The sequence below is a fragment of the Manacus candei genome, unplaced genomic scaffold, assembly GCF_025592945.1.
Source record: "Manacus candei isolate 608988 ecotype Guabito, Panama unplaced genomic scaffold, ASM2559294v1 h1tg000043l, whole genome shotgun sequence".
NCBI lineage: Eukaryota > Metazoa > Chordata > Aves > Passeriformes > Pipridae > Manacus > Manacus candei.
In genome coordinates, this window is record NW_026138091.1 from 21051530 (window position 1) to 21071150 (window position 19621).

The 19621-nt window shown below is 35.6% G+C and overlaps 1 protein-coding gene across 3 annotated transcripts; it reads left to right on the forward strand.

Annotated features, from left to right (window-relative positions):
* Positions 1–2823: 2823 nt before the first annotated feature.
* On the forward strand, positions 2824–19098 carry MLC1 (modulator of VRAC current 1). 3 transcript variants are annotated; one of them, XM_051795613.1, is made up of 13 exons: positions 2825–2899; positions 3415–3552; positions 4238–4421; positions 6581–6670; positions 8424–8477; positions 8557–8658; positions 11358–11459; positions 12345–12416; positions 12887–13003; positions 13732–13788; positions 14881–15003; positions 16421–16588; positions 18531–19098. In XM_051795613.1, the coding sequence occupies exons 3-13, from the start codon at positions 4242–4244 to the stop codon at positions 18603–18605; spliced, it is 1140 nt and encodes a 379-aa protein (XP_051651573.1). In that variant the 5' UTR covers positions 2825–2899; positions 3415–3552; positions 4238–4241; the 3' UTR covers positions 18606–19098. The 3 variants fall into 3 exon arrangements, with proteins under 3 accessions (XP_051651576.1, XP_051651573.1, XP_051651575.1); XM_051795615.1 differs by lacking the exon at positions 2825–2899 and adding an exon at positions 2983–3107; XM_051795616.1 differs by lacking the exon at positions 8424–8477 and having other exon boundaries at positions 2824–2899; positions 8572–8658.
* Positions 19099–19621: the final 523 nt, after the last annotated feature.

A 19621-nucleotide genomic window follows, 5' to 3' on the forward strand; every position in this document is an offset into this window, starting at 1 on the left:
ATACTGTTTCACAAAGCATAGTTCTTGAACTGATGAGCTCAGCATCCCAGTAGTTTCAATAGGAACTGCCACATAGGACTGCTAGAGGAGGTGGTTTCAGGAACTTGAGCAAGGCAGTGTATACTTTTATGGGAAGTGGTGGCTGTTGCAGAAAGGCCAGAGTGATTCATTGCATTCTGTGATTTAAGTTCTGTCACTAAAGCAGCAGTTGTCTTTGGCAACTTTTTGGTTTCTATTTGTAGGGTTCGCTCAGGATTATTTAGGCAAAGAAGGTCCAGGAATATATTTCAGATTGTTTAACACTTTATAGAGTTCTGTGCAGTTCCTACAGGAGAATAAATTCTGGTTGCCAGTAACTGCACATGGTTTCCAGTGTGTCACTCTGAAGTAACTGAGATGATGCTACTGGGAGGAAAAATGTGTATGAGTATCTGTAGTCAGTGATGTTTTTAGAGAAGTGCTGAAAGAGTGATAGTCTCTTTTTGATACATTGATTTAAAGAATTTTAGGTGCTCTTTTCGTTCACTAAGATTCCAGTGGAGTGCAGGCAGTGGACTGTTAGGTGTCAAAAATGTGACAGATGAAGAAATAGGGTTTTTTTGGAGAAGGGAAGTAGTTATACATGCAAAAATTCTCGCCTGAAGATTCTGTAACTTATAACAGACTTCCCAGGCTGTGCTTCTTGGTAATCTTATTGCAAGAGAATGTACTAGGCAGAAAAAACCAGTATTTAGTTTGGATGTACTTTAAAATTGTACCATGATGTGTTTATGACATACATAAAACTAGAAGAATTTTAACAGCATACAATGAATAGTTTGTATGCTGATGAAACCTGTTCAAACTCTTCAAGTGATGATTCACGTGCAGGACTAAATCCAAAGAATTTTATAGTATACTGGGGGAGCAAGACATCCACTTGCAGCTATTGGACCTGCATTTTGCCCTTGGTTCAGTACATACCCAAAGATATGAGCTAGGAAACAAGGACCAAAGAATCAGCTTCAGAGAAACAAAATACATTAAGGAGCTGCTTTTAAAAGAGCTGAAAATATTGAACAAGGGATACAGGCAATGAGCTAAAATAGTGTAATTAAATATTGTGTGAAAGAATAAAAATGTAGTGCAATAATAACTCTTCAGAAAATGAAGAGTTGGGCAGGACAGTAAACATAAATTTCCCCTGAGCTTCAGGTGCTGGTCGCATTTTGATTTGGGAACATGAGTGTGAGCCTGGGTTCAGTGCTAGAGAAACTGGCCCAGGACAGAATGCTTTTTTGTTAACTACTGATAGCAAAAGTAGGACTATGACACTTCACTTATGGTTGTCAATCTCTTTTTTATCTTTTGTGGTTACTGTGGAGGATGCTTGCGGTGCACAGCCTATGGCAAATGACCAAGTACCTGCTACAGCCACTTCAGGCAGCTGAATTTGTTCAGTGATAATTTCTATGATGGAAGTAAGTAGTTCTTCACAGCTGCTCACAATTTGATTTGATTTGATTGTCATGCTTTGAGATCTTTTGGCCTAACTTAGTAGGAAACCACTTAATTTGTAAATCCTTTTCAGAAGCCTGTCATGTTCTCTTGTAATTGTTCTACTTCCTGTAGTCTTTGTATAGGTTTCCTATGCATTCTTTAGAATTAGGAGGAATCTCTTTGTGCAGCATGTTTGTACCTTATTTAGCATTATAAGCTTTTGAGTTGTGACTTGGGCTCTGGTACCAGATCTTGCCTTGTGGTTGTGTATACACAGAAATGAGACTTCTTATGGAATCAGAAACATGAAACAAAGGGAACCTAAAATAAGGGCCCCTGAAAATATTTAGAATAGAAACTGCAGTGTGAAGTTCAAGTGTTTTTTATTGATGCTGAGGCCAAGTGCAGAGAATACAGTAGTTGTGTGGTGAACCTCTGTGCAAAAAGGAAATGGAAAATACTGAGAAGTGCACAGGAAAGGGGGCAGGAAGAATTTCACCATAACCAGAGAAAATACTATAGTGCCACACTTGAGAGAGGGAACTTTCAGATACAATACTGGCTGAAACACTTGGAATGGTGAACAAAATGTTCTAGGGTTTGAACTCTGCTCTGTTCAGTGGTGGAGGACTTTATAAATTCTTTTTATTCAAAGAGGTTAGATCAAGTAAATACCTGAATGTCTCAGCAATTTTGTGAAAAAAAAAAAAAAAAAAAGACCTTCTCCCTAAATTGGTCAAAAGGGTTAAAATATGATCCTCTTTTGTGTCTATGGTAATTTGTGTTAGAATAAATCAGTACCTAGCATTCATTGATAAAGCTTGTCAGGTAAGCACTACCCATTTTCCATTAAACCATAGTCTTTGGAAAGTTACAGAAAATAGTTGCATAGTATTTGCTCCATGAACAGAGGAACAGAAGGGCTTAGTTACTGAAGAACAGTTTTGCTTGACTACATAGTCTTTTTTTCCCCTCTCCTTTTCTAACAGAGTTTACAGCTGTGTCTATTGCTGTGTATGGTGTAATAATTTCCCTGTTTATTAGAATATTACAGTTGTTTTAATAATTCTTTCAGTATTGGCTGACATTATGAGAAAATTAAAATCTACAGTCTGTACAAATTGAGAAGTTGCACTGTTCAGAAGTTTTTCTAGCATACTTTAAAGGTGATGCCCTTCAGAATACTGAAGATTTAATTGTGTCTTGGTTACAAGAGTGTTTAAAGTTTAGACAAAAGACCCTGTCATTGCTGTAGCTGTCAAGGTGCCAACATCTTCAAGATAAAAACATTCTCTTTTTTTTTTTTTTTTCCTTTTCATTGCCTAATAAGCAGGAGGACTGGATCCAATGTACCCTGGCCATTGCATGTCACTGCTGCCTGCTAGATTTAAAATATGTTGTTTAGTCAGCTGGGTGTTCTGTAAGTACGAATGACAGCACGATTGAAGCGTGCAGAGTTTATCTGAACACTCCAGAAGAGTAGGGTTAGCAGAAAAAGATGAAGTAGTGTTACACAGTGAAGAGAATGGTCTTGATAGATTTCTAACCTGTAACTTTTGAATCTCCTATCTTGTTGGGATGCTTGAATACTTGAATTTTTATCTGTGTTTTTTTCTGAATACTGCATTGTAAGTATCTTTTGCTCTTTTGAAACAAGAACTAAGTTGTTGGATATTGTGATCACTTTCTGTTGTAATAGCTAAAACTGGTAAACTGTGAGGAAACTTTTATTTAGGATACTAAGTAAGGGGTAGTACTCAAATAAGAAAAGACGCTTGAAACTTTTTTAATTTGTTGGTCTGATTTGGAAGCAGCCCTATGAGATGTAGTACAGTCATTTTCTAGTGTGTTCTGTTAATTAAAATTCAGGAGGCATTTTCCTGTTCCCTGGCTTAACTGAAGTTCTTGCTGTGCTTTTGTTCCATATCTGAATAGATGTTGTTGGAAGCCAAAGTGTAAGGGAGAACTTTTCAAAGCCGGCATGACTCACTGAACGGTGAGAATATCACAAAGTGTACAGGCAGCTGTGTTCACAAGGCTGTTTTAAACTGACAGTTAACTTTTCAGTGGAAGGTAAGCATGAAGGTTTTTAACTGTTGAAAAATCTGAAGTAACTTAATTCTAATATAATATACTCCTCAAGGTATTTGAACAGATTGGCAAGCTGTGAGGTGAACAAAAAAGGACTGAGTGAACAAGAGAAATGATTGATACTAGGTAAATTAGAAACAGTTTGCTGTAGCTGAGTTATTGTGAGTATATGTGTTCATCGGACTCTTAGGGAAGTCTGTCATTTTAGGTAGCTGATAAAAGGTGTTAAAATCAAATGGAACTTAATATTGAAACAATTTTAACTGTCTTTTCTGTCCCAGAGTTTAAAAAAAAAAAAAAAAAAAGCATTGGTTGTAGAGGTAGCCTCAAACTAAACATCTCTAAAAATGGTTCTTAGGTCTTGAAATAAAAGTCTGTTGAGGTATCATAGGTATACAAACTTTCATTTTATTGCTATTTATACTGTGTTATTATGAACTCTGGCTGTAGGATGTAATTTACTTATTGCATGCAAGTAAGTTGTTAGAAAGCTTGCATATTTTGAAGTGTAAATACAGCTAATAGCTAAATATTGCTTTTCTTTATTTTATCATTAATAGACAAAAACTTAGTTGAGCACTGATCTGAGTATGTGAAGGAACTAAAGTATATATTTTTTCTCTTTCTTCATAATTTCCATGATTATTATTTAATTACCTTTGTGAAGTGTTATGACCAGGGAAGAAGGTTACAGAGAAGAATTTAGCTATGACAGGATGCCAACTTTGGAGCGGGGAAAACAAGAGAATGGAAATTATATACCAGATATCAAATCCAGTGACCTTCAGCTGTCCAAAAGGCTGCATCCTTGCTTTAGTTACAGAACATGGATATTTTCTTTGCTGATGGGAGTAAGTACTTTAAATAACAGAAAATTTAAAAATGTAGCTGAGGTCTTAGAGCCCAGTATCTTTCTGTTTCACATCATTTGGGGACTCAGAATTTCATCAATGATAGTACTGAATGTAGATTTTTGTAAAGAAAAAAATATATTTAGCAAATTTGGAATGTAGTAATTCATTGACTACTGGTATTCTTTGGATATTTTTTCAGTAATCAGGGATGCTATATGAAGGCTTATTTTTATCTTTAATATTAATCATACAGCATAAGCAGAAAATAAGTGTGGTAGTGGTAAATATAGACCCATGTGTCTGTATAAACAGTGCCTTTTGGTAGAGTATATAAAGTATGCTGACCATATGCATTCTTTTAACATATTTTTAACTATTAAATGTACTGTGGCTGCATGATAGCATTTTGGCATTAAAAATATATGTGGTACTTAATTGCCACATTCATGTTTCAGGGTTCAATAGCCACGTAATTATTTGGTGTAATAGTTGTGTAGTGAGGTATATACTTTGTTTCTTACATTAATGTCACAGTGATTTGAATTTTTGTGTCACTGCTGGAATCACAGGACACTCATCTTGCATGTACCTCATATGCTTCTCCATGTTCCGAGCCAAGTTAATTAAACTTCATTATAGCAATTAGAATTTGATCTTTTTCTGTCAGCTTGTGTGTTTTGAAGCGTAATTTTTATTAAGAGTGAAGAGTGTCTCACTTTTAATATGGTAACTGCTTGTTTTTGCACAGTGAATAAAAGTACTGCCTTATTTTTGTGGAAACAGCTGAACTTTTTTTCCTTTCTGCCAATCTGCAAAGCTTGGATTTCCTTTCAGATGTACTGTCACATGAAAAGAGAGCAAAAGAAGCACTGGCTTTCTTTGCATGACATTTTCTCAAACTTAATTGTCCAAAAGGACAACTGTCTGTAATTAGATTATTTTTTTTTACTGAGTTATTGAAAATGACTGGAGATGCTAACATTTAATGATCATTTCCTGAAGTCATATTATCAAGAAGAATGAATTTTATGGATAAATGAAAATGCAATTTTATTAATAACTAATCCAATCAATTCCAATTAGATTTTTCTCCCAAGTATTATAGTGGTTAATCTCTATCAACTCTTCTGAGGGACAGTGTCCAGAAAAGAAAGTCTGTACACTGAGCAACATAAGTCATAGTGAACAGGACAGTCTACTTCAGGAAGCAGTTGCAAAGTGTAGAGTGACATCAAAGTGGCTGACAGTATGGGCTGGATTTGTGCAGGAACAATTCGATGAGCTTCAAGCACAATTTCAGCTTGTGGTTTATAAATATTGCCCTTCCTGTCTGCCAGAATTCTGTGTGTGTGTTTATACACATGCATACACTTTCCTTATTTTCTGTCATTATTTGACAAGGACTTTTTAAAGATCCTCCAATAATTTTCTACCATGAAAAAATGCCCAAATAAAACAAAAGAGCCATTCTGTCTCTTATCTTCTCCTGCCCCTTCAAAGAAATGCCTTCTCAGGGGAATGACAGGGAAAACAAAAAAATGTTAGTAGGAGACATTGATCATTTATTGCAATGTGTGTTACTGTCATAGTTATGAAATAAAAAGAAGAGTTATCAAGGGAACAGGAGGAGTTGAACATTTATGGGTGTGCTGCTGAATGAAAGGAGGAAGAGAGTTTGGAGGGGTACAGGAATATAGGTGGAAGAATCTTCATTAATGTATCCTAATACTATTTTTGTTGTTGTGTTCTAGTTGGCAATTGTGCAGCTGCCCATATGCATAATGAATGTTGGTGGAGTCAAGCAGAGAATGCAAAGTAGAGACTTATCTGAGGTTTCTGAAACATTTTTACCACTGAACAGTGCATTTTTACCACTGAACTACCTTTTGAGTAGTTTTTTGAGGTATTTGCCAAGTCAGGGCAAAATGCTTGATTCTAACATGATTATATTGTTCAGTATTAGGTCTTGGTAAGCAGGAAAACATCTTCTTCAGAACTCAGCATGTTTTGGTGCTTTTCTTCAAGTTTATTCACTCAAAACCTGCATTATTAAATGTCCATCAGTAGCTTAATTTGAAAGGGATTACTGGTTTCTGACTAGTTGCTTTTTTAAAAGGTTTTATTCGTATAAACCTATCTTATTTGTTGCTTTGCAGACTTGCCTCCTTATTACTTCTGGATTTTCACTATATCTGGGAAATATTTTTCCATCTGAAATGGATTATTTACGTTGTGCAGCAGGTTCAGTAAGCATTCTTAATTATTTGCTGTGACTTTGACAGCAGACTCAATAGTATATAATGTTTGTGGGTTTATGTCTTTTATTTTGTCTGTCTTTTTTTACTACTAACTTTCTTCTTGGAAGATTTAGTTCTGTTTAACTGTTCATTAAATGGATTTTCATCCCATGGTTAAAAGAGTAACAGTTGTCATAAAGGCAACTGGTTTTTGCTACCATTTTTTGTTAATCAGCTCACCACTGGCATATAATATTACTCTGTTTGAACAGTGTTTCTGTGCTTGATTTTAAGAAAATTTGCATTGCTATGTATTTGGGGAATTTCCTGGCTAAATGCTATCAGAATGTATTTCAGATTGTATTTCAAAGTATTAATTTTTCATTTTATTTTGCTATAGTATCCGAGTACTGAAGCAGACTAAAGTTGCTCTGTGAATGAGCTGTCACTTAGGTTTCCACTACAGGTGTTAAAATACCATTGAAGCAGTTTTTGAAGTTAATATACTCACAAGGATGTTATTCTCTGCAACAACAGTGTTAGTTACTGAGAAGTCTCTTTTTCTGCCTCAAATCCTGTCTCTTTGAGCTTTGTATTTATTGAAAATTTCCAAAGATCTGGTAGATGCAGACGATTATCATGTTGGGTTTGAAAGGCTTGCTGTGGGTGAAGGTGTGTATATTTGGGTGTCTGTACATCAGGAAGGTGTTAGAGCTCTTACTGCAGGTAATGGAGTCAGTGCAGTTGGAAGAGCTTAGAGAGCTGTAGAGCCGACTGGCCACAAAGTGTCTAGTTTAGCATGAAGCTGAATTGCTCTCTAGACTTTTTTAAACCATGTTGAATAGTAGTAGTAGTAGTAGAGTCCTGTAGTGTTCTAGAGACTCTTAGGTATCCAGGACAAAAAAGGATGTTTTAATTCTGTTAAGTAAAGGTCATTTAGGTATTAAAGAAGTGCTTCGAAGAATTTTATGTGTCAATATTAATCTTGTTATAGTGTTCCATTGTCAAGCCCTCAGTGTTCAGATGTGGTGGGAAAATTGAAAATGTGGCATTTTTTGCACGTTCATTATTTGACATGGAAACATTTTGAATAATTTTAGTATGTATTTGTGTAAAATAGAGTTGGATCTGTAATGGAACCATATCTATTATGGTGAGGAACAGCTAAGGGATAGAGAAATTACTTTGTGAAACTTTTACTTATGCATGATTTTTCCATTTAGCTTTGCCCTCAAGTATGAAAACATAGTTCCTACTGAACACAGTGGAGATTCCAGGCACAATTCTTAAAGTGTAACTTGACTCAACAGATTTTCACAAAGTTCTTCAGAACTGTGTTGAGACTGGGCAAATTATAGCTTACTCAACCATGATGATGTCTGTTTAAAAGTGTGCAGGCCCACTTTGGGAGTAGCACTGTTTTTTTTCCTGCTCAAGGATCCCAGGCCTTCTAGAGTTAATTTAAACTAACAAAGGCATGAAATGCCTCAGAAAAGACTTTCTTTGTTTCTTTTATTCATCATATTGTGCTGGGTAGTTAGTCAAAATTGAGAGATATGGAAGGTATATTTAAACCTCCTGTAATCATCAGACGCTGATTGTAATTAGTGAGCTCAGACAAGAGTGACATGTTTTCTTCAGAGTTTCTGATCTATTTGTCTAACTGAAATATGAATTCAAACACATAAAATAAATCTATAGAAATATATATAAGATTCTTTGCACAGAGTATCCCACTAGTCTTCTCTTTTAATTTTCCCAGTGTATTCCTTCAGCAGTTGTGAGCTTTGCTATAGCAAGGAATAAAATTAATGTGGTAAGTATGAGATTTTATTGTCAATTAACCCCTCTGTGGTTAAAATGAGAGAGAAACCTATTCTGAAACTTTTTTTCAGATACCAAATTTTCAGATTCTGTTTGTCTCTACCTTTGCTGTTACAACAACGTGTTTAATTTGGTTTGGATGCAAACTTGTCCTCAATCCATCAGCTATAAATGTAAGTTACTAAAACAATTACTAATTGTACTATATTTATCTTTGTTAAAAAAAAGGTGAGGGGGTGTGAGGTGGCTAGAGATCACATGTAATTACTTGGTCTGTGAGGAGACATCATCTAGCAGAAACTTTACATTTCTCTTTGCCCAGTGTCAGTTACCTGCAATAATATTCATAAGACATCCTTGGTTATATGATTTTAATTCTTTTTGCTTGCCTATTGCTTGTCCATACTATGTCGTAGATTACTGAAGAAAGTAAGTCAGAATAACTTTATGCAAAGCTGGCTCTGAAGCTTTTTTTAAACTTTTCTGTCTTAAGAGTAATTCATGGTGCTGACTTGCTTTCCTCTTTGAAAGATACTCTTTCAGTGAAACAGGCTCACTGTTTGGCATTTCCCTGCCAGCTGTTTTCTGTTACCCATGTGGTACAAAGAAGATGTAGAATACCATCTCTTTAACTGTTCTTTTATAATCATATGTATTTTCCCTTCCCATGGGAAACTGTGCAAGAAAGTAATACCAGATCTTTGAATAGCTGCCAGTAGTTTAAAAGCAGTAAGACTCATAAAAAGGATAAGTTTATCCTAGTCAATTCACATTTAACACCCTCTCTCCTTTATAAAGGACCTGGGTAATTCCTCATTAATGTTACCCATATTGATATATATCTCCACAAAATAACTTTAGATAGATAAATGGAATGCAGGATACAAGCCATGCCCCTGTGACTTTGTGATGCCACTCTGGGAGGGTGCAGTTCTGTAGTTAGTTTGCTATCAGCATAAAGGATGGAATGTGTAAAAGATCCAAGCTGTCACTCTGTTCTGTTTTTAATACCTGGTGCAGGTTCAGAGCAAATTGCATTAAGGTTGTGCTAATGTAGTACTTTCTACTCGGTTGCACTTGCATGTTCCTTAGTCACAGAAGAGGATTAAGGACACAGCTAGTTTGGTTCTCTGCATCTGGTGATAGATTTTATGGACAGTGGTAGTTATGGAGGGAATTTTCTTTAGATTTTAGAAATCTAACATTGAATCTCTCCATTGTTATAGATGGTATAAAAAGGTACTTACTTGTAGCTTTAGCTGTACTTCTTTTTAAGAAATAGATGCAAGAAAACTAAGTAAACTCTGAAATTGGGGATGAGATATTTTTACCTTGGTCTAGGGGTATTGAACTGCTTTTATGAGTGGAAGAATCTAGCTGATATTCTAGACATGTATCAAACAAAAATACTAGAAGGATAAAAATCTAATTTATTTATTGTTACTTTTTCAGTTTCTGTTATTTACTTCTTATACCTAGGACTAAGTGAGATAGTCCATCAATGTAGTTACAGTGCTTCCTGACTCAAACCTGTATATCTACTTGTCACTGCACTGCCAAGTGTCATGTGTGGCCTTGCGAGCTTGCATCAGTACCAGCACTGTGCAAAACACATCTAAATTGTGGGAATTTATAGTCTGGATTAAATTGTTCTGTGGGCCACACATTTGACACCTCTTCTTTTGCCAAATAATGCCTATATTCTTCCTTGTAGCACTTTCTCTAGGAGTTTACCACTATGGCATTTATTGCTGTTTGTGGTTTTAGTACAACTGTACAGTCTGTTGTGTACAGCAAGGCACATAGTTCCAATTCAGATTTCCTGAGAAAGGGTGAATTTCAGTGCCCAAAAAAACCTCTCAAATCTGCCACTTACTATCTTTTTCAAAAAACATGTGCTGTAAGATACATGTCAGAGAAAAACAGATCTGATCATTTACAAAGAAGGTCTGGCATGAGGGAACAATATAATTCTGTTCTAAGTCATTGAACAATGGTTTGCTTTAATTGCATAGGTTCTGGATGAAGGCAGTTCTCCCTAAACTTCTGCTACTTTGCCCCAGTGGCCTGACTGAACTACCAAATGTTTTCTTGGGCTGTCAATGGAAAAATATGATGCTTTTGAACACAAGAAAGGGAGATCCATTCTGCCTAACTTGTGTGCCTCTAGGGAATTATTCAGTCCATGTAGAGTAGGGATCTACCTCTTTTCATGAGAATAATAAGGAACAGAAGATGAATGTTAAGTATTGCATTCACTTTTTTGTCTCTTGAATATGAGTGATGGCAGTATCCATGTTTTTGCACAATAATGTGGACTGTTAGACCTGCAAGAGTTATGAAACCATGAAGAGTGTTCATCGATGCTCTGCTAACACTAAGCAGGACATATAATTAGAATCCTTGGCCCAGTTCTTTGGACTGTGTTTTAGTTCATAATCCAGTATGGTTTTGCACGATTTGGGATTGCAACATAGGGATTGGGAGCCTGTGGCCCTCCTTCCCCTAAGAATATTCCATCATTTGCTGCAGTGTTCTGGTTTCAAATGGAAGGTCCTGCAAAATGCAGAAGTACCCAGCAATCATTACCTTGTCATCAACTGCTCTTCTGAAAGACAGTTAATATTCAGGCATAATATTTCCATAAATGAAGTAAGCGTTTCTTTCTTAGGTTAAACATTCTGTGTATTATGTAGGCAGCTAAATGTTGTTCTCTCAAGAGCCAAGAAAATGATTAACAAAGTATCTAATCAATAGATATGTCTAGATGTCACAGAAAATAGAGAGCCTGCTGGATCCTGCTAGACTCAGCCCCCTCCTTATTTTTAATATGGAACATGTAACTCACTTATGTCTGGGATTTTACTGACAGATAAATTTCAACTTGATTCTACTTATTCTGCTGGAAATCTTCATGGCAACTACTGTGATCATTTCAGCTAGGTCTACTGAAGACTGCTGTACAAGAAAGAAAGTAGGTACCCTTAAAGTTTGTGTGTGTGTTAAAAAATATTCCATTTTTCCTCTATTACATACATTGTTAATTTACTGGCAACTGCAGTGTATAACTTTGCATGCTAAAACTAGATTTGAACAATAAATAAAAGTACCATACTAAACAGTAATTGTCTCTTCTATCTTTTAGGAGTGCAGTGAGCCCTCTGTAAAATGCCCTGTTGCAAATTATACAGCACAGGGTTTTTTGAATATCTTATGAACAGCCATGGCAAATGCTTTATTTCTGTTTTGTAAAACAAAACTTAATGATATGTGAAACACTGGAGTATGTGACTTGTACGTATGCAAACAATGCCATTTTGAAGCCTGATGCAGAGAAAGTATTTGTGGCATATGCCAGTTTAGTGGTATCTGGACAATGAATCTTGGCTTCAGAATTTGGGGCTATAGTCACAAGTGCTCTCCCAAATCCTGCCCTCATTTTTCTACAACAGTACTTCTTTTAGGTAATACTCAAGCAAACATGCTATGCCATTTTGTATTCCAGTGGAAATATTGATTGATAAGGTTGTGTAGTGTCCTGTCCTCCTTCGGTTACTGTTATCCACATCTGTAAAATCTGAAGGCTCAGAAAGAAAGTGTGTTTTTGAAGGTGGAAAAGGGAGACAAGATGATGATATTTCATTGTTGAACGGTGACTAATCTGGGACTACTTAATTTGTTTCTAATGTAATTGATGTGGTCTAACACTGGGAAACACCGTGATGTGTCACTGTTACCTCTTATGGACCAACCAGATGTTGCATACCACTGTTAGGATCTGTAGCAGGTTGTACAAGATATTAGAAAGAAATGTATTGCTTTGTATATTTTCGATCATGATTTTTTTATTCCCCTCTAGAATACTGCATATGACAGTGGCATTGTTTTGAGCAACGTCAGCTTTCCTGCTCGAGTTCTGAAGTCATACTCAGTAAGAAAAGTGTTGCTTTCTTTCGTTAAATCATTTTGTTATTTCATCTTTCTAAGTGTGAAAGTTCTTTAAAGTCAGAAAGAGATCAGTGTAGGTAAGAGCTGAAAGAATAAAGACAGAAATTAGAGATATGTCTTAAAATGTTTCCTTTTAGAATATTGCAGGTAAGTAACTACCATTTATAATAGGAAGGAGACTACTTAATGACTTTAGGATAAATAGTGTAAACTGAACTGTTGTTCTGTGAAGCTAATAAATGAAAGCATAAATATGTATAATGAAGCTGATCTTGTTTTCACTTAAGCCAGCTCAAGTTTTGCCATATTTTAGATGTCAAAAACATCAACTGTCTTCATAGCTAGTAGCATAAATGCATTTTATTCTTTCCAATGAGTTCCTTTCTGTATGCGAATAGGAAATTTCGCATTCAAATACACTGTTAATAATTTGTGTGCTTTTCTTTGTTTTAGGTAATTGAGGTGATTATTGGAATTTCATCAGTATTTGGTGGAATAATTGCTTTGAACATGGATGTTCTAGTCTCAGGTCCATATCTCTCAGTAACATTCTTTTGGATCTTAGTTGCTGTAAGTAGTGCAAATGGAAGATACTGTTTTAAAACAATGTCTTTAATTCTTTTTCATTTTTCCTCTCCCTACTGGAATATTTATTTGGCTCTAATACTAATTGGCAATTGCTGCTTAGCAAATGAATTAGCACTTCAACATACTTAATATATTTATGCAATATTCTTGTTCTATTTTGATTTACAATACTTTGATTCTATTAAAATGTTCTGATGCATTTTCAATCCTCAATTAAGTAAAATGGAAATGTGTAATAAAACAAGGGTATTAGAAATGAAGTGTTTTGTCAAAAAAGTCATAGGTTTTAGAATATTTAAGGCTGCAAAATAAGAAGTTCAGTTTAGTTTCAGCATGGTAGAATCCTTAGAACATCCTGTTTAACTTTTCAGCCTTAACTGTTTTGAAAGCCTGAATCTATGATTGGTAACATTTATCACTAATAACAGCCTGTACCCAGGAGCAGTGGATTCATAAAAGATGCTGTGCCACTCTGCTTGCCATGAATGAACTGACTGAGAAAGAAGACAATGACCATTATGTTTATATATGGTTAATGAATCTGTAAAATTCCTCATCATGAAGTGGAAAGATTATAAACAAACTTTTCAGCATTCAGAATTCCCCCCCCCCAAAAAAAGCTGTGACTAGTGGGAATTACTGTAACTCAGTTGCAATTTTTGTAATTTTCAAGTAGGTAAATACTTAATTTGTTACAATTTTTTGTTTAGTGCTTTCCAAGTGCTATTGCAAGTCATGTAGCTGCTGAATATCCAAGTAAATGTCTGGTAAGTTTGTAAAATTCTTAGATTTTGTCATTAGAGTGTAACAATGCTAAGAAAGCCTACCTGTGATAGTGGACACTACTCAAGTTTGCTCACTTGTTTTTAGCTGCTTCTACAAAATGTGAGAGCACTATGTAGCACAAGTGTTAGCTGATATCCCTGAAAAGAACTCTGGTAGGTCCTTTGGAGGCTTAATTCCACCAATTCTAGAAAAGAATTCAAAAGTTTGTGGTTTGAGGTTTTTTTTGTACTGTTTCCTTCTATAGAAAATGACATTTTTCTATAGAAAAATGACATGGTATTGTATACCCAGAAGTGCTTTCAGGCTCCTGAACTGAGGTTCTCTCTGTTCCCTCTCCTTTCATTATGAACTGTGGGTTCTGAAAGAAGATTAGGTGTGCAGACTGCACTGGACCTAGAACTTATTTTAAACAAACTCCTCATCTTCATGACTAGCATCAAGGACTAAGAACATTCAATGGAGTTCATTTATTCCTTGAATGTCCCAGATGTGTAGTTAAGGCTCCATAAAACATATGTTCTAAGTAGTAGTCATGCAAATATATTTAAGTGAGTAATGATGCCTGACCACAACTGAAGTTAGAATATAATCCTGTAGGGTTGATATTTGAATGAAACTAGGCTGCTGCTGTATGGCAATAAATTTGCCTGAAGGCACTCCAATTTAATTGCATAAGTTTTTTATAGGTTGTAAGTCTGCAATATCTGCTGCTAATTCTCATTATTTCATATAAATTGAAGAATATATGATGCCTCTATACTGGCTCTCTTCCTACCAATACTGATATTACTTCCTTTATGTGCATGTGAAAGGCACTTTTTAAATAGAACAAAAACATCACCATCTGTATTAAATGAAAAATGAGTTACAAAATAACAGTATTTTGGCTAGAAACTTAATGTATTCAAAGCTTGCTTCTGTATTTCCACAAAATGTGGATAGCTCTTAATATTTGTCTCATATGTGTAATCTTATGCACCTTTACATGCTTCTGTTATGCTTACTTCAAGGAGATACAACTCACAAAACAGTGTTTTTAATTCTAATTTAACATTTATTATCTTATTTTTTAGGTTGAGGTCCTGATTGCCATTAGCAGTGTTACATCTCCATTGTTGTTCACTGCTTCTGCATACTTATCCTTCAGTATCATGCAAGTTGTTGACATCTTTAAAAATTATCCACCTGCTGTTAAAGTATGTGTTTTTATGCAATTTAATCTATTGCAATAGCAAGACCGTAGCAAGGAATGAATTAGGGAGTATATGAAGACAAGGTGCTGCATTATAAAGATCGAATAGTATGTTATACAAATTATTCAAAAACTCTTATTTAACTTATGATATTTAACTTAAGTATGTTACATCCATTGGCACCCTGGAATTATAGGTTAGAATAACATCCTGGGTTTTTTTAAAGACACAGTAAAAATAATATGCAATATGCTGGACTCCTTGAGGTTTTTATAAATGTGTAGTATTTAAATTCAAGATTCTAGGTTTACTTGAAGAATACATTTTTCTGTTTCTTAGGATGTTTACCAACAGTTGGGATTGTAAGCTTACATCTGGATTCATTCAAAGCCTGGATTGGGACAGAGAAGAAAAAAGTTTACAAATTCAAAGCATTTCAATATGAAGTGTTCCCTTGCATTCCTGAAGAGCTTTCTAGGACTGTACTGGCAAAGTGTTTAGTGATCCCTGCTGATGTTCAAAGAACCATTTATGGGCATTAGACCAGTGTCAATAAGAGTCTCTACTCTTAGTATCCACTACTCATTAAGTAGTCTTGTATTTTTAGAAGAAAAACGTGAAAATATTTATTAATTTGATAACTCGGGGACTGGAAAGCCAACTTTTGAGTATTGTGATCCTGTTCTGATACTGGAGGAGCATAGGGTATTGTTGGACCTGAGGGAGTGACCACAGCTTACCTACTCTAAGTAGCTTTTCCTGTCACACATGTTGGAGACAGACAACTGCACTATTTAGGCAGTTGTTGTGACCCTGCAGAGCACTTCTTACATTCTTAGTCTGCATTGTGTCTGGATACAGCAAGAGTGGGCTGCTCTGCACAGGAGGGTGAACAATGGAGCAAGAGGTGACAAAGGACAGTAACATCATTGGCAAGGAGTGCAGTCCTGCAGTACCCAGAGAAAGAGAAAAGCAAGACTTGTCCAGCCATGGTAACCAGGTTCAACCAATGGTTCAGTGGTTGCCAGACAAGTCCACAGTAGTGAGGCAGATCCAAGGTCATCTAGGAATTCAGGTCAACAGGGCAAGGTCAGAGCCAGCAAGGCACAGGTTGAGGCCCAGACATAGCTGTGACATCGCTTAGGTCGGAACCACCAGTGAGGAGCTGTGTTTTAGTGGATAGTTTCCTAAGTTCTCTTTTATTTCTAGACACATTTGCAACTTAACATTTTCTTAAACATTATCAATCCCATCTACTTTCAGCAAACTTAGACAGTAAAATTTTAATTGAAATTTCATGCTGAAATAAGCTAAATATAATTTGAGTTAAAAAATCTAGATATGAATCTTAAAGGTTATGGAGGTGGGAACATTATAAAATATTTTATTCAAGTAGTTAACAACATATGTCTATTTTCAGCAATCTTATGATGTACTTCTGTTGCTTCTGATGTTGATGCTGCTAATTCAGGCATGTCTTACTATTGGAACTGTAATACAGTGTGTAAATTACAAGACAAAAATGAAACTACAAGATTCATCATGGACAGCAGCACAGGTTAAAAAGCAGGAATACAGAACAACAGAGGTATGTATTTATACTCATAAAATTTGAAAATATGTATTTTAAAAGATTTTTTCTGCTAATCTTTTGTGGTACTTAATTCAGATCCCAATTAAAAGCTGCTCTGTGAAACCGTGAATTTTGTAATGAAGAGATAATATTTTGCTGGTTAGATGATAACTGTGACAAGTTGTCAATCTGTGACAAATCCTGTTATGAGAAAAACGGTTGTAAGGTTAACTCTCCCTTTTTTTCTTATTTGTAGTGTGGGCTCCCAATTACAATTACAGACGTGATACATCATTGTACTCAAATAAAATGTTAGTCCTGCTCCACAGGATGCAGATACATAATCACTATTTATATGTCAGAATGAAGTCACAGAAAAGATAATGGGCCTCGCATGACTGTTCTCATGAGGACAGAGGCATCTGTTGAGAAAGAAATGGATTTAACTCTTCCAGTGCAAGCAGAAGTTATGGGCTATGGAATGAGGATACTTCATGTAGTTGTACTTTTTCAAGACCTTCTGTAAGGCAGTGACTTTACTAAGCCAAGTTAGTTCACTTAAATTCCCTAAACTTTGAATGGGAAAGTTAAGAATGTGGAGCATAGGAACGACAATGGTTAAGATCAGTGAGTGGCTACCTGTGCTGGACAGTATGAAGCAGTGAGCCCAGCAGCATGCCTGGAATTCCAGGTGTCTCCATGTCTTAACTACACTACTAAAGCTGGTGATACAGATCAGAAGTGAGATATCCCTCCATTTCTTGCCTGCATGCACATGTTCCAGCCATTCTTTCAGATACAGATTTGGCACATTGTTTTTTTAGAGCGTGGTGGTACTGTTACCACTCTCCATATAATCATTCAGAACTTGAGCCCTATTTCAGGGATTGGAAGATCCCAGCTTTCTTCAGCCTATGTACATTAACTACATTCATCTCCTACCACAACACTGTAGCCCTTAGGCTTTCCTCACCTCTGCTGTGCATAGCCAAGCACTGTGTCCTTAAAGACTCTGAGAGAGTAACTCACACGTACTGCATGGGTTAGTGCTAGAAAGAGAGTGCTAGATTCAGTCCCTGCTCTAGGAAGAGCATCTTCACTGAAACAGCACTGGATAAAAAGCACTGGAAACAGGAACTGAAATCAGTCAAGTTGGTGTACAGTTGGTAATGGAAAGTGGAAGCTGTGGATTTATGTCCCCTCAAGCTGCTGAGGGCATTTGGTGTAGGTTGCTTATTTTCTGGATCTGTGTCCTGAAAGTTTCATTCTCCATAAAAGATGAAGCATAGCAGCACTTCCACTGCTTCAAGTCACATTTTGGAGCATAGTCATGTCATCGCTAAACAGATCTCCTCTGGGCATTATGTATAAAATTATTCCTAGTTTGTGAGTCACTCAGAAATTGGGTGCCAGTTAAATGCTAAAAGGAGCACTTTTTACACAAAAGCTACACCTTTTTGCTTAGCTTTTAATATCTAAACACATGGGTAATGTTACATGAGAAGTTTTATGTCCCTTTGGCTTCTCAAAAGTCCATATTCTTAGGCAAGCCTTGGTTTACTTGCATATATGTAGATAAATCTTGCTTCATTTGCACCACAGGGGGCTGCTTCTGTCTTTGGGATTAGAGATTCAGGGTTCAGTCACGTATTAGGAAAAATCTTGAAAAAATGTTCAAAGTCATGTGTTTAAAATAGGAATTAGGCCAAGCTTTTTTGACCCAAATGTCTCAAGTACTATATAGTTTACACTATTATATTTTATACACTAAATGTAAACTCTACTATATACAAAACCATACAATTTACAGTGTATAGAACATTTTAATAGCTCTGGCTGTAACTATTCACATTTTCATTCTCCTAGCTTCTCTCAGATATTTATTTACTTGAACTCCAGGTTTTTAACCAAAGCATTTTTTCATGTTTCCATTTGTCTGAAATGTGTTTTCTTTTAGGTTTCCAATAATACATTAAAGGAATTTGACAAGGATAAAGCCTGGAAAGCAGTTGTGGTACAGATGGCTCAGTAGTTTGGATTCTACAAATGCAGCCAGTACAGCACAATCCAATACAGTAAATCAACTGTTAAGGTTTAAAAACTTTTCAATTTTTAAATGGCAATATAGTTACAGCAGCAAGAGCCGTGGAATAACACAGTAAATAATATGTCTTCTATTAGTTTTGAAATATGTTGATAATATTTTTAACAAATCTGTCTTTTCTGTTGGTATCTGTAGTCTAGTGTTGCTTTATAAGATACCTTTAGAAAAAGGTTATGAGTCACATGGATTTATGCTGATGGCAAAGTAAAATATTACAATTATGTAGTAGGCTTCTTATATTTGCAAGAGATTGTTATAACTGCAGTTATGCAGTCAGTGTGACTGATAAATGCTTTTGTAAAGTTATGAGTACAAGTCATAATTGATGTTTTTGCTTATACTTCACTTTTGTAGGAGTTGTAAAGTTGTTCTGCATCTTATTGCTTTTATATAAATAAAAGTCTTTATTATGTGGAAACTCGAGAACGTGGATTGACATTCTAATTGGAGAGGTGAAAACAGAATATTCTTTCCCATTAAACTTCAATTTCTGGACTATTAAAGGAGGAAAAGGCTTTTTCTGAGTGCTGGAGCACAAAAGCAAGTAGCCACAACAACAAAAAAATACCAGAGAAACAATCAGCCAAATAATAGGAGATACTACTGATATTAAAAGAGTTTTGTTCACATATGAAAATGCATTTTTAGGTATATTACTTTTAATTTATTTATTTTTCCTAACTATCTTTAAAACCTACAGAATGTAGCTACCCTGAAACAAGGACCATCCCCTATACAGATTGCCTTTTCCTTCTGGCTAAACTGTTTGTATGACTTCATAGATTTCAAATGCTATTAGAATTTCCAACAGCACTTAACTACATTTAACAAAGATTCTTTTGTGATTTACTGTACTATGACAGTAACTTACTTATAAACCTAAATTACTTAACAATTTAGGAAAGCAGTATCCCTAGCCCATTTGATATAGCATATGCACTCAG

Bases quoted from the DNA above. Each gene is read 5' to 3' on its own strand.
- MLC1 (XM_051795613.1), top strand. From the start codon at position 4,242: ATGACCAGGGAAGAAGGTTACAGAGAAGAATTTAGCTATGACAGGATG. The intron at 8,478-8,556 runs GTAAGTATGAGA...ACTTTTTTTCAG, and splicing joins CAAGGAATAAAATTAATGTG to ATACCAAATTTTCAGATTCT. The intron at 13,004-13,731 runs GTAAGTAGTGCA...TTTTTTGTTTAG, and splicing joins TCTTTTGGATCTTAGTTGCT to TGCTTTCCAAGTGCTATTGC.